The following is a 15,380-nucleotide window of genomic DNA, read 5'->3' as shown; positions in this document are numbered from 1 at the left end:
AGCTTCTTCATCTCCCAGTACCTTCTGCAACCTACATCCTTCTGAATCTGTTTAGTGTATTCATCTCTTGGTGTCCCTCTGCGATTTTTACCCTCCACGCTGCCCTCCAATACTAAATTGGTGACGCCTTGATGCCTCAGAATATGCCCTACCAACCGATCCCCTCTTCTAGTCAAGTTGTGCCACAAATTTCTCTCATCTCCAATTCTATTCAGTACTTCCTCATTAGTTATGTGATCTACCCATCTAATCTTCTGCATTCTTCTATAGCACCATATTTCGAAAGCTTCTATTCTCTTCTTGTCTAAAACATTTATCGTCCACGTTTCACTTCCACTTCACTTCCACTTCAATTCACTTCACTTCCTCCCATCAATTAGGACAATTAGTGAAAAAGAAAGTGCCTGAGTGACCATGCCACTTGTCTGACTATCTTCATTGTAGGATGTGTTGTACGTGTACCAGTGGTGGATCTGGGGAACGTTGTTGACGAGTGCTGTGGCGACAAATGAATTTTAATTGTAATCCACAGCTGGTGAACTACAACCGCATTGATACTGTTGGTTGAACGCCTCCGTCTTTCTGACGTGCTGAAAAATTCGTATCTTGGTCTACGAGATGGGATCTGGCAGAAATTATACACAGTCGCAGCTACGCTTTTGAAGTATGATTCTATTCCACCCTCTTACGGTGTTGGTATTGACAGGTCTTCCAGACAGCTTTAAAGTGAAGTTTTTCGTCTGTGTTCTCATTTAAACATTTGAGACGGGCATCGCTTTCCTTCCTCTTTTAGGTCAGAGGCATCTGGATAAAAGACGTGGTTCCACTGTTTAATGGGATTGGAGTGAAAGTGGTTCAGACTCAGTTGTTTCTGGACAGTGAGCGTCAGCGTTGCTACAGACGCCATTTTTGGCTTCCGTCGAGAAGTTACGGCAGTTATCCATATTTCAGTGTGCGATGCGATGTAGTAATTGAGAAACTGTTCCTTTTAGCTTCCGTACATTGTAAGTGGCACACTTATTTTTTGTAGCAGACACTGTAATGCCTATTCCTTCTTCTCCATGTGTGCTGTAGGATGCTCTTCCACCGTCTTTCGCATTTATTTACTAGAACCCAGCGTAATAATGCATTTGGCCAAGCGGTTCTAGGCGCTTCAGTCCGGAACCGCGCTGCTGCTGCGGTCGCAGGTTCGAATCCTGCCTCGGGCATGGATGTGTGTGATGTCCTTAGGTTAGTTAGGTTTAAGTAGTTCTAAGTCTAGGGGACTGATGACCATAGATGTTAAGTCCCATAGTGCTCAGAGCCATTTGAACCATTTTGAACCATTTTTTGAACAATGCATTAGTCTCGTCTAGGACCAGCAGGCCTCTCACTCTTGACCTAAGGCGTTGGTACACTACGAATTACATTCTGTCGGAAAACAACTTTAGTCTTTCGTCCCTGCTGAGTGGACGACGCAGGACACTCCGCGCATGACGTACTACGTGGTGCAACATCGCTTCTCCTAGTAAAATCTGGCTTTAAGCAAGAAGTTTGCGTAGCACAAACATGATAGGTCGTTCGACGCCGGCAGAGTCGCAGAACTTAGACACATTCCGCATTTGTGTTTTCTGACTCAATTGAACCGCAAGCGCATTAACTACTCAGTCCACACCTGTAAACCTCAGATTATTTAAAGAATCGAACTGCCCTGTATGACATAGCTTCAAAATTTTTCATTACTTTACAAGTAGGTTAATGTGTTGACGCTAAGGATGAAAGCGAGAAGTAGTTTCGAAGAGGTTTGAAATTATGTTTAAAACCTGTTGTAAGTCACTGAGTGCTCAGATTATTAAACACTGAATGAGTGTTGTCTGGGTAACCTTCACTCTGTTTTAAACAAAAGCAAGTTATTCACGCACCTCAGTGTTGAAGAAGTCGCATCTTCGGGACTACATATCGTACAATGATATATTTTTCCAGGTACATTTAGTGGTTTTGTAGCATTGTTACAAAATGTGCTGCGAATAGAGTTAGAAGTGAAGACATAATAAATTAAAATGTCATTCCTAATGCTGGGTTCGACTGCATGAACAACGGACATGCAGTAAACAATAACTTTTTTTCTTGTCATCGTTTTGTGTGTGTTCGGTGGGGGGGTTATCAGCGAGAGAATCTGCAAAGGTTTGAAATTATGTATTAGAGGTACTGGTAGTCGCTAAATGCTCTCGTTCTGAAACACTGGATGAATTTAGTGGAGGTACCTGAATGCTGGACGTTACTCTGCCTCCAGTCGCCCACACAGTTGCTAATTGTAATACTTGTCTTACTGTGTTGAACCTATAACATGAGATTATGCCACTTAGTGAGTAGATTATGAAAACAATTTAAATTTTTTAATTCGGTCAATAATGGTACAAAATATTAAAAATTAAATTATTTGCTACCCCTGCTAGCTGCTACACAGGCAACCTGCAACTTGTATTGGGTTGCCGTGCCTAGGGCTAGTCGCATTGTAATATACAATAGGAAGATGCGCCACCTGCGAAGAGAGCTTAATCAACTTGTTGTTACTTTAAGCGAAGTGCTAATATCCTGTGCAGTAGTGACGGTTCGCATGAGAGAAAAGAGAAGGAAGCTTCTGGATTTGCTGATAGCTAAGCATATAATGCACGAAGAGGAATTATTTGCTCGAGACGTAAGGGAAATGCAGAGGGTCAAGCAGTAATGTGTTTTTGCCACTGCATCAGTTATCATTTTAACTTCCTCGGTGCTGAAACGCACTTTTTACAACACATTTTAGACATTCTTCACATGAGATGCACCTGACTTGCAGCAACTGCTTTACTAGAATCCAGCATAAAACGCATTAGACTCGTCGTCAAGCAGTTGGCCGGTTACGGCTGACGCATAGCGCTGGCGCGCAATATATTGAGCGCTGTCGGAAAACACTTTCACTATTTTTCACTGTCGAGGCCCGTAGTACGCGGCGCATAATTCCGCTCCTAGGAAATATCGGCACTGGTGGTCTGCGGTACCCGATATTAAGTGCGCGACGTACTGGTCCCCCGATTTCATCGGATTTTTCCTTTGTCAAGGGTGAATTAGCAGTGCTCTATTCTAATAATATCTCTAGCTACTTCTTTGGCCGACAGAGAAACTAGCTCTATAGCTTGATCGATAATGCTAACGAAGATGTTTCCTCTCTGAGTGGCCGACCAACAACAAATATTTAGTAATAGACTATTACCTCTCCACAAGGCCAACTGCAAGAACTATTACAATTAATTAAAATCAAAAAGTGATTAACAGGCCTCGAAGATACTAACTATGATATCAAAAATTAATAATATAATAAAATTACAGTTAGAGCAACCCGCCGAATGGGCACAGCTTAAAAATACATACCAGATTCAATAGTAATATGACTGCCCACAGGCTGGAGCACAAAATATTATTTTATTATAACAGCGAGAACATTTACATTAAAGCTTGCTCTGAATAATCACACCCACAGCGCCTGACAAATTCCACAGTGACAATATATCAGAAATGTGACATTGCATAAGGAATTTCGTCAGAATTAAAAATTGCAAGAGAACGAGAAAATGTTTCGAAATAAGCTCCCAATAGTTTTAGGCCTTATACTCAGAACCGGCATTATGGACATTAACAAGCCTAAGTAATATTTATAATTCAATCATCGCAAAAGGAACCTGAGTGGCAACTACAATAACACTAAATCGAAGACACCAAAATATGCCACCGAGCGAGGTGGCGCAGTGGTTAGCACACTGGACTCGCATTCGGGAGGACGACGCTTCAATCCCGTCTCCAGCCATACTGATTTAGGTTTTCCGTGATTTCCCTAAATCGTTTCAGGCAAATGCCGGGATGGTTCCTTTGAAAGGGCAAGGCCGATTTCCTTCCCAATCCTTCCCTAAGCCGAGCTTGCGCTCCGTCTCTAATGACCTCGTTGTCGAGGGGACGTTAAACACTAACCACCACCACCACCACCAAAATATGCATAGAGTTTGTTTTACGTAAACGTGCTTATATCACACGTCAGAAGGTAATAAAACATAACCCACTGGTCAGTTAGTGCTATTGCACAATTAACCGAAATGATGATTATAAAAGAACTCAGAATTGAGTGAAATGTATTACAAAACTGTATAATAACCATGCAGTCAGGATGGTGTTTTGGAATCTGTAGAGCGTCTTTCGGCGCTGATAGAATACTATTAGCAAGGTAACGCTTATTCGTTCAGATTGACTGTTCTGTGTCTGTTTGGGAGCCTCGGCTGACTCCTTATGCCAGAGACACTGCGGAATTTCGCTGACTCCTCTGTCACCTCTGCTGGCCGGTCGCCAAGACCGCTACAATACGAATTCGAATGACTTCTTGTTGGAAGCTATGCGGTAGCCTGCAGCCGAAGACGTAGCGTGAGTATGAGCCCCATACTGTGTTACAGCATTCCCGATCCTGCTCCGGAAGGCAATGATGACCTGCAATGACCTATCGGTATGTACTGATCCTGGTCCCACCGGACAGGCAGGCTCTGGCACTGCAACTGCGATCAGGAACAGAGACAGCAGATGGCCTTCTCACCCAGGGCTCACGTTGATGTTGGTGCAATAAGTACCGTGCGATATATTGCTGCTGGAAGACCCTCCGTCTCCCTATCAGCAATGTGTTAGGCGGCGGCCAATGCAATGACCTACGAGCGGCAGGTCATAGTTGCTTGGATGTTATCCCGAGAATGCCGAGTAGTGGCTTCATGAGGAGTCTGGAACATCTAACGCATGGATGTCACTACACTGTAACAATCATTGAATCAAGTTGATTGGCGACTCCATGGAGTGCTGTGTGCATAACGACCATATACAGGGTGAGTCACCTAACGTTACCGCTGGATATATTTCGTAAACCACATCAAATACTGACGAATCGATTACACAGACCGAACGTGAGGAGAGGGGCTAGTGTAATTGGTTAATACAAACCATAAAAAAATGCACGGAAGTATGTTTTTTAACACAAACCTACGTTTTTTTAAATGGAACCCCGCTAGCTTTGTTAGTACATCTGAATATATAAACAAATAGTAATCAATGCCGTTTGTTGCATTGTAAAATGTTAATTACATCCGGAGATATTGTAACCTAAAGTTGACGCTTGAGTACCACTCCTCCGCTGTTCGATCGTGTGTATCGGAGAGCACCGAATTACGTAGGGATCCTAAGGGAACGGTGATGGACCTTAGGTACAGAAGAGCCTGGAACAACACATTACGTCCACATGCTAACACCTTTTTATTGGTCTTTTTCACTGACCCACATGTGCATTACCATGAGGGGTGAGGTACATGTACACACCTGGTTTCCGTTTTCAATTACGGAGTGAAATACAGTGTGTCCCGACATGTCAGGCCAATAGTTCAATGTGGTGGCCATCATTTGCTGCGCACAATTGCAATCTCTGGCGTAATGAATGTCGTACACGCCGCAGTACATCTGGTGTAATGTCGCCGCAGACTGCCACAATACGTTGTTTCATATCCTCTGGGGTTGTAGGCACATCACGGTACACATTCTCCTTTAACGTACCCCACAGAAAGAAGTCCAGAGGTGTAAGATCAGGAGAACGGGCTGGCCAATTTATGCGTCCTCCACGTTCTATGAAACGCCCGTCGAACGTGTACCTCACCCCTCATGGTACTGTACATGTGCGTCAGTGAAAAAGGCCAATAAAAAGGTGTCAGCATGTGGACGTAATGTGCTGTTCCAGTCTCTTCTGTACCTAAGATCCATCACCGTTTCCTTTGGACCCCTGCGTAATTCGGTGCTCTCCGATACACACGATCGAACAGCGGAGGAGTGGTACTCAAGCGTCAACTTTAGGTTACAATATCTCCGGATGTAATTAACATTTTACAATGCAACAAATGGCACTGATTATGTATTTGTTTATATGTTCAGATGTGCTAACAAAACTAACGGGGTTCCATTTAAAAAAACGTAGGTTTGTGTTAAAAAACATGCTTCCGTGCATTTTTTATGGTTTTTATTAACCAATTACACTAGCCCCTCTCCTGACGTTCGGTCTGTGTAATCGATTCGTCTGTATTTGATGTGGTTTACGAAATATATCCGGCGGTAATGTTAGGTGACTCACCCTGTATATTAAATTAAAAGGAAGGTCAGCGTTGGCCGTAATATTGATGTTTTGTTGATTGCAGAATCGATTTTCAGTCACATGGTGATCATCTTCATTGCTATATAAATTAAACTCAGACACTGGTATCAAGTTATCAATAACCAAAACTGAGAAGCGATCACAATATTGTGACCGCTTCTCAGTTTTGGTTATTTATAACTTGATACCAGTGTCTGAGTTTAATTTATACAGCAATGAAGGTGATCACCATGTGATTGAAAATCGATTCTGCTATCAATAAAACAATCAATAAAACATCAATATTAAGGCCAACGCCGAACTTCCTTTTAATTGAATCAAGAGCTTCGACGCGAACGCCTTCGATCCTAATGACCAGCTGAATTGACAGCTGGAGAAAATCTATATTTATGGAGAAGGGCTGGAGGTAATGCTGCTTTCGTTATGACCGAATGTGGCCTTCTTCATTACTAGTGGTCAGCGGTCCTCGTCCGCTGCTTTTGCTTAACGATTTGTTACAGGCTCTTAACTGCGCTGTCAAGTCTCTGAAAGGTGTTATCGCGCCCAAGGTAAAGCTTGTCGCCTCATGTACCAAGAGGTAAAAAATGCATCTCCGTCTCTCTCTCGCCCTCTCAGTTGACATTTCGCTGACTATGTAACTTGTGCTTGGCAATTAGTGCCGATGTGGCAACATGTGCTCTTGTACACGAACGACATACTGTGTTAATTATTTCTTTCTGATGCGTAGGTATGTCGCCCTCACTGTCTGGTATCGCCTGTGGCTGTGCTAGCGTGAACATAAGAAAAATTTTAGTTTCTTCTCCTTCTCTACTCTGTGGGTTAACAACTGTTCAGGCGTTATTAGTGGCTTTTCCCATGACAGGGAAGGGGGGGGGGGGGGTTGTTCGGGGGAAGAGACCAAACAGCGAAGTCATCGGTCTGATCGGATTAGGGAAGGACGGGGAAGGAAGGCGGCCATCCCCTTTCAAAGGAACCATCCAGGCATTTGTTTGGAGTGATTTAGGGAAATCACGGGAAACCTAAATCAGGATGGCCGGACGCGGGATTGAACCGTCGTCCTCCCGAATGCGAGACCAGTGTATTAACCACTGCGCCACCTCGCTCGGTCTGCGTTATTAGCGATTCGGATCTGACGGTATTTTCTCAAGGAAAGTTCGAATGATGAGCGAATACACATTTTCGGGTCAAAATATTGCCAAATATATTTGCTAGATTCCCTCTCTCCCACTCTAGCGCCCTCTGCACGCACGGAGTAGTCCTAGCGGCAGCGACATTCTCCTGACCATTAAGCCCGCACCTTGCGGAAGCCGGGTAACCCCCGCGTGCTGATGGCGCCATTCACTGTGCGTGACGTCACGCTTCCGGCGGGCTCCCTGTTTCTCCATTTCCGGCCGCGTGGCGCGCGCTCACGCTTCGACGCGCAATTAGACGCCGAGCGGCGGCCGCCGGCTGAATGCGCCTTTTGTCGGCCCGGCGCGCTGCTGATGCGCTTTTCGTTCAGCGGCGGACCGGCAAAAAGGGGGTTAGCAACTCGTGATGGATGTGGCGTTCTGACAGTGGGGTAGAACGACTGCGATTGTACGCCGAGCCAATCTTACGATCAAGAACACGCTTGTGTAGTTTACATCAGGCAGTAAATAACGGCGTGCAGGTTGATGCCGTGAGCCTGAACTTCCGGAGGACGCGCGATACATTTCCGCAGTGTACCCTAATTAGCGAAGTACGAGAGTACCGAATATTTGTGCGGAATATTGTCCATTATTTTGATTAAGGTGAGGTGTTGCTAAAATACAGAACAAGGAATGGGTAGTGGTGCGAGGATCCGGGAGTGGTAAACACCTGAACCCAGACCCAGCAGAAAAAGTGAGAGATTTATTGTTTCACAAACAATAATATACATAATGCAGCCCCTGGGAAATTGAGCACATTCGATAAAGTCATATAATCACTGAATTGCAAGGCACCGAATATAGTTTACAGACCCCAATAAGCAATTACATTCACAATATTTTAAAGGCGTCAACAAATAAAATCTATATTTTAAAAAAAATCAAAATAATTTAAAGGCGCCGAGCAACATTGACATAAAACGTTATTTAAAAGCGCCACCAAGTAAACTGAATGTTACAAGGATAAAAATAATTTAAGGGCGCCAATGAGCATTAAGATCACAAAATTGTTCAAGGCAAATAATAAGATTTTAAGAACTACAAAAAGCAAATTATACAAATTAATATCAAAAAATACGTTACAGCGACAAAAATAATTTAAGGGCTCTAATGAGCGTTAACATCACAAAATTGTTTAAAACAAATAACAAGATTTTAAAAACTACAAAAAGCAAATTATACAAAGTAATATAAAAAAAATTATTTGAAGTCGTTAACAATAACAAGAGCACTAAATTACCCATATCAAAATTAAGGCCAGCAATAAGCAGAACAAACGCTGTACCGTTCCATGTATCTCAACATGTTACAAGAAGACTCACAATGACGCAGGTTAAATTACAACCCAGGATTTGTGCCAACGAGGAACACCAATGCCTCGCTCTTGAAACTTTGCCTAGAAGCAGGAATTTACATTCCACATTGGTCACTATAGGCCGTCAACTAGTTTCACATAGGTAGAATAAAAATTGCTGATAAAAAATATCCGTATTAGAATCTAAATTAACGTCATTCTTTCTCTTCCATCACTGGATGTTCAGGTCGATGCGTTGTGGTTGGCTTCCGTCGTTGTTCATTGACTGTTTGGTTCAAATGGCTCTAAGCAATATGGGACTTAACATCTGAGGTCATCAGTTCCCTAAACTTAGAACTACTTAAACCTAACTAACCTAAGGACATGACAAACATCCATGCCCGCTGCAGGATTCGAACTCGCGACCGCAGCAGCCACGTGGTTCCAGACTGAAGCGCCTAGAACCCGCTCGGCCACCATTGACTGTTTGACCGTGGAATATCGTGAAAGTGTAAGAAAAGAAATAAAATGAAATTACTGTACTTCGCCTCTACGACCATAGTTTCTTTCTTCGAGGCAAAATATTCAACAAAAGTGCCGACATGGAGTTCAGATAGTCTTGTCATTGAGCAATGGGGAACGTAGCCCTATTGAAATCGGCCTCCTTTGAAATAATAACTAATAGTTTTGATTAGCTGGCGATCTATAAGACTAAGTATTTCAGACATAACTGCTGTATAAAAACCTCTACACAATTAATAAAGCAATTATTAAAAAACACTTTTACATGAGCGACATTTACAATATATTACCAACGAAGAAGCAGTCAAAGAATCAACAGGACACAAATCTTGTCATGACAGAAGAAGTACTGTAGCCTTTTTAGCTTGTTTTACAATATAAATCCTAGAGATATGCAAACAGCATCTTAGGATCCTCTGCAATACAATTGCTTGAAATTATGTAACTGAATAGTACAAAGTGTATTCTCTACATATTTTTATTGATTTTTTTAAAGAAAAGGAAAAGGTTGTGTTGCATTACGTCAACTGGCAAGTAATTTTAACTACACTACTAGCCATTAAAATTGGTACACCACGAAGATGGGGTACTACACACGCGAAATTTTACCGACAGGAAGAAGATGCTGTGATATGCAAATGACTAGCTTTTCAGAGCATTCACACAAGGTTGGCGCCGATGGCGACACCTACAACGTGCTGACGTGAGGAAAGTTTCCAACCGATTTCACATACACAAACAGCAGTTGACCGGCGTTGCCTGGTGCAACGATGCCTCGTGTAAGCAGGAGAAATGCGTACCATCACGTTTCCGACTTTGATAAAGGTCGGTTTGTAGCCTATCGCGATTGCGGTTTATCGTATTGCGACATTGCTGCTCGCGTTGGTCGAGATCCAATGACTGTTAGAAGAATATGGACTCGGTGGGTTCAGGAGGGTAATACGGAACGCCGTGCTGGATCCCAACGGCCTCGTATCATCTTATGCGCATGGCTGTAACGGATCGTGCACCCACGTCTCGTTCCCTGAGTCAACAGATGGGGACGTTTGCAAGACAACAACCGTCTGCACGAACAGTTCGACGACGTTTGCAGCAGTATAGACTATCAGCTCCGAGACCATGGCTGCAGTTACCCTTAACGCTGCATCACAGACGGGAGCGCCTACGATGGTGTACTGAACGACGAACCTGGGTGCACGAATGGAAAAACGTCATTTTTTCCGATGAATACAGGTTCTGTTTACAGGATCAAGATGGTCCCATCCGTGTTTGGCGACATCGCGGTGAACGCACATTGGAAGCGTGTATTCGTCATCGCCATACTGGCGTATCACCCGGCGTGGTGGTATGGTTACACGTCTCGGTCACCTCTTGTTCGCATTGACGGCACTTTGAACAGTGGACGCTACATTTCACCCGTGTCTCTACCCTTCATTCGATCCCTGCGAAATCCTACATTTCAGCAGGATAATGCACGACCGCTTGTTGCAGGTCCTGTACGGGCCTTTCTGGATACAGAAAATGTTCGACTGCTGCCCTGGCCAGCACATTCTCCAGATCTCTCACCAATTGAAAACGTCTGGTCAATGGTGGCCGAGCAACTGGCTCGTCACAATACCCCAGTCACTACTCTTGATGAACTGTGGTATCGTGTTGAAGCTGCATGGGCAGCTGTACCTGTACACGCCATCCAATCTCTGTCTGGCTCAATGCCCAGGCGTATCAAGGCCGTTATTACTGCCAGAGGTGGTTGTTCTGAGTAGTGATTTCTCAGTATCTATGCACCCAAATTGCGTGACAATGTTATCACATGTCAGTTCTAGTATAATATATTTGTCCAGGGAATACCTGTTTATCATCTGCATTTCTTCTTGGTGTAGCAATTGTAATGGCCAGTAATGCAGATTATGACAGTGTACTTATGTGACAGATGTGTAGTGTAGCTCGTTGTGAGGCGCTCTGCTGAGGTGTCTGCTTGGTGTTGACAGATGGCGGTGTTCAACTGGACGGTGGCCGTCGAGAGCGCCGTGGACTCTTCGTTCTTCTGGGGCTACCTGGTCACGCAGGTGCCCGGCGGTTTCCTGGCGTCCGCCTACCCAGCCAACAGGTGCGTCCAACGACCGCAGCAGCCTGTTCCACACCACCTCTCTCCCACACCTAAATACTCTCAATTACAGTCATCATTTACGTATGAATAAATGCTACGCGTCTGATGCAACTTAATCTATGCTGCGACAAGGATAGAAGCTGAAGCAATGAATTAAAATTTGTGCCACGGCCAGAACTTGAACCTGGGGCTCTTGCTTATAAGGCAAACGTGTTACCCACTACGCCGCCATCGCCCTGTAGCTGCTACCACTGCACGAGCTCAGATCGTCTGGTGCCTGAGTAACAGAAACTTCAGTTCACCCACGCCTGAGCTACAGGCAGGATTCCGGCATTTCGTACAAAACTGGCGTGCTATTCCAACATTGGAGCGCCTCGGCAACAGTGACGGTTTACGAAGGGGAAAATTGGATGAAGGTGTGAAGTCGCTGTTTTGGAGGACATTGGAAAACGGTTGTACTTTCAGCTGCAGTAGACACAGTGTGGTGGTGTAGTGGTTAGCACATCTGCCTAATAAGTTAGTCGGCACGGTAGCTCAGCGTGTTCGGTCAGAGGGTTAGCTGCCCTTGTAATAAAAAAAACTGAGTTAACGGATCAACGACGAACTGAAACGGGTGTCCTGCGACGTCCGCCCTGAGCAGATGCAACGAACTAAGACGAACAAAATGTGATTTTTAAAAAAAATTTAAAAAATAAGCGGGCAGCCTCGGTTTCTAGTCTTGGCTAAGGCATAAATTTTATTTTATTGCTTCAGCTTCTATCCTTATCGAATATAAAACTGACTTGTGTGTCTCCAGGGAAATGTAATTTCATCAGATCAATGAATTTACTCTATTCATTTTGTGGTTGAAGCTCACTTTGTCCTTGTTTGCTTTCAAATATACAGAGTTACCGAAGGGACCCGTTTCGATTTCCGGCCGAGTCGGAGCTTTTCTTTGCTCGGTGACAGATGTTGTGTTGTTCTTATCTTCGTATCATCATTACTGACACGAAAATCACCTACCTAGAATCACATGACAAGTCTTAAGACTGCGTAACTTCGTACCAGGCTATGACTCGCATGTGATGAATGTTCTGAATTGTGAAACACTCTGTCATATCGTCCTTCCACTGTTGAGATGGTTGTATGCGCACGCTCCTAAGCCAATAAATTGACAGAAAGAGAGAGAGAGGAGAGTGTTGCACCTTTAAACACAATATATTTATTCATCCATAATTCAATCTAGTGACCGATTTTAGAATCACATGAAGGAATGCTCGCCTGAAACCTCCATAACCAGCTTTCTTGTTGCAAAAACATGAGACTGTGTCTTGTATAGCGTCTGTAGATATTACTTCCACACATTTAATTGTTCTATAATACAGTAAAGCTAATCATAAGATACCATTAATTCATCAGTGATAGTTATTCCTGGAAGTAAAGCTCTTACTAAGGAACATGCGATATTTCCAAAAGAACTGACTTTCTTAAATGTCTTAACAACTTACCTGACTAGAAAGTGGAAATAGCTTCTATTTTAAAATGTATTCAATTTGCAACTGATTTTTCTTAGTACTTCTATTACAGCTCTGGCTAAAATCGAAAGCCTTAAAGAGGTTCTAATGTACAACTCTCTCCCCTACCTTAAGCCATCGCAAATTGTTCTTCAACACCTCTGCGTTTTTCGGTGCAGTGTCACCATCATCAGTGAGTTCATATCATTTTCTCTCAAATCACATGTAAAACAGTTTGCGTGATAATATATATATCTTTGGGATTATGGTACCTGTATTCAGTATACTGGTAACAAAATATATACGTTAATATCGCGTAGTCATGTCCGTGTAGCTGTCTGTCATTTACGGTGCAGCTGATATTTGCTGCAGTTTGTCTTCTTCAATGAATCAGGATTATTCTTACGAATATAAATAGCAGAATCGAACAGTCGTATAATATATCACCATGCAGACGTTTTTACGTGAAATTTGACAGAAGATAAAATAAACTCATTGGCGGTGGTCAAACTTCAAAGAATCATGTATGGGTGTTGAAGAAGAAGTTGTGTTTGCTCAAGACAGGACCACGTTTCCAAAATTACGTGTGATTTTCATCATCGTTTTCTACAGAAAATGTTTCACTTAATTATGACAGGCATCTTTTGTGGCCTAAGAGAAATAAAATAAATTATTATTTTACTATCAATATTTTGTTGTTGGATCTGTAGTGTTATATGCCAGCTGACTTTCTTTAAAACTTGCATATATAGGATTGTGAAGAAGTTATCGGTTCACAGAACATATTCTGAAGCAATCCAGTAAGTAATCATCAGTTTGGAAGGAAGTGTTAAAAGTAAAAATTTTAGGGGAAGACCAAGACTTAAAAAAAAGTAAGCAGACTCAAATTTATGTAGGTTGAAATAGTAGTAATAGAGATGAAGAGGTTTGTACAGGGTAGATTAGCGTGCATAGCTTCATCATACATTTCTTCTGGCTGAATATCATAATAACAACAGCGAATTACTTCTATAGGTGATGCTTTGTGTTAATTTTGCGACCAACCGCTCTTTAAAGATTTCCAGAACTTTTATTCGGTCATCAGCTACCTTTAGGTCCACTGAAGGCTGTCTGTGTTTAAAGGCACTTCGCATTTACACTAGATGTAGGTAATGTCGGTGGTCGTGGCGCTGGTGTAAAGTGCTGAAATTACATAGATTCTGCTGCTTTGTGCACATAAACAAAGAATTGCGTTGTTATCTTGCCAATTAAGCATTATGCAGTTTCTCAAGTAGATAAAAACGTTACCGTTAACTTGCTGTGACAAATTCGGATAAAATTCCAAGATCACGATGATTGCCTCCATTATCGTGGTCAGGAGCTGTCTGTCGTGAAAGAGGCGAGGCTTCCACTTATATGCCCAGAGGACAGCATCTTTTCGGGTACATGACTTCATGGAGATGCCGCACGCTGAGATGAAGCTCTCTGCCTCCACAGATTATGTTCGTGCTCGCTTTATAATGTCATTGCAGCACCACCACTCTTACGACGCGGTAAACTATGTTTCATTCTCTAAGCATACTGTATTCAGATCTTCTATCATTTTCGTAATTGTCGCTTCATCTTCAGCCAATACACCTTTCAAAACAGCAGATGACTGGAATCCGAAACATACAAAAAATATATGAATCTCCCGAAAGAATGAGCGCAAAGAGAGCAAACTAACAAACAAAGTATTCGTGTATTTCTGAATAATAACTTACCAATACCATGAATTACATAAATGGATAATGAAATATCAAATTACCAGAAATACCCAAAAATAAACTATTTTAAGAATAAACTAGTAAAATTAGAAAGCTTTCAAGGAGGACAAAATAGGAAATATGCAAAAAAAGCTGAAGAAATAAAAGGGCTACGTGCGGAGAAAACAGAGAGTTGGAAAAATGGGAAATAACTATGAACAAAAGTCTTTGAAGTTACTACGAGATGCCAGATGCTGAACACAAAGTTAGGAAAAGCATATACTTATCACCAATCCCGCAACAGTGGAATTTAATAGGAATGCGTCACCCATTTGATACGAAACACACAGATAAATGAGGAAAATACAAAAGTAATGTAAAGTGTTACACTGGAGGCTGCCCACTTGCTAAACGTCAAAATTGTGAAAGAGATGCCAGAAATAATCCGACGCAACTGTTAGGTGACCGGATACAGAAAGCAGAGAAGAGCCCAAGGAGAGACAGTCTTCTTTGCGTGATACTCTCTTCCTCAATATTTCGATAACCTTGTGTCTGCGAAGCTGCCGAATCCCACGGAGGAACTCTGAATGTTTCATGGAGTCGGTGGTCGATCCGACACGACCTTTGGGATCTCTCAACCTCGACACAAAAAGTTTATTCTGCTGAATGCTATCGACTACCCTCGGAGCATTGTTCTTATCTTTGAGTAGGCAGAGCGAAAATAAAAATACTTCGATTAAACCAAGTACAATAAGAATAGTTTAATTTAGTGCTCATTCAGTTGTAATCAAGAAATTCTACTTGCAAAATTGTCTTGTTTTATTACATACCTCAGTACTTTTCAACTACCTTTAAGAGTTTATAAATTCCATGTTTCATGACGAAAACAGTCA

General features: G+C 42.6%; 1 protein-coding gene across 1 annotated transcript in view; it reads left to right on the top strand.

Moving 5' to 3' along the window:
• LOC126416958 (vesicular glutamate transporter 1) overlaps nucleotides 1–15,380 on the top strand; it is a 185,428-nt gene that overhangs the window by 40,625 nt on the left and 129,423 nt on the right. The window contains exon 5 of the mRNA XM_050084839.1: nucleotides 11,152–11,270. Coding sequence (XP_049940796.1) covers nucleotides 11,152–11,270 — 119 coding nt within the window. The remainder of the gene's footprint in view (nucleotides 1–11,151; nucleotides 11,271–15,380) is intronic.

The sequence above is a fragment of the Schistocerca serialis genome, chromosome 8, assembly GCF_023864345.2.
Source record: "Schistocerca serialis cubense isolate TAMUIC-IGC-003099 chromosome 8, iqSchSeri2.2, whole genome shotgun sequence".
Lineage (NCBI taxonomy): Eukaryota > Metazoa > Arthropoda > Insecta > Orthoptera > Acrididae > Schistocerca > Schistocerca serialis.
The sequence above is the reverse complement of the archived record's forward strand: the minus strand, read 5'-3'. Positions and strand labels throughout refer to the sequence as shown.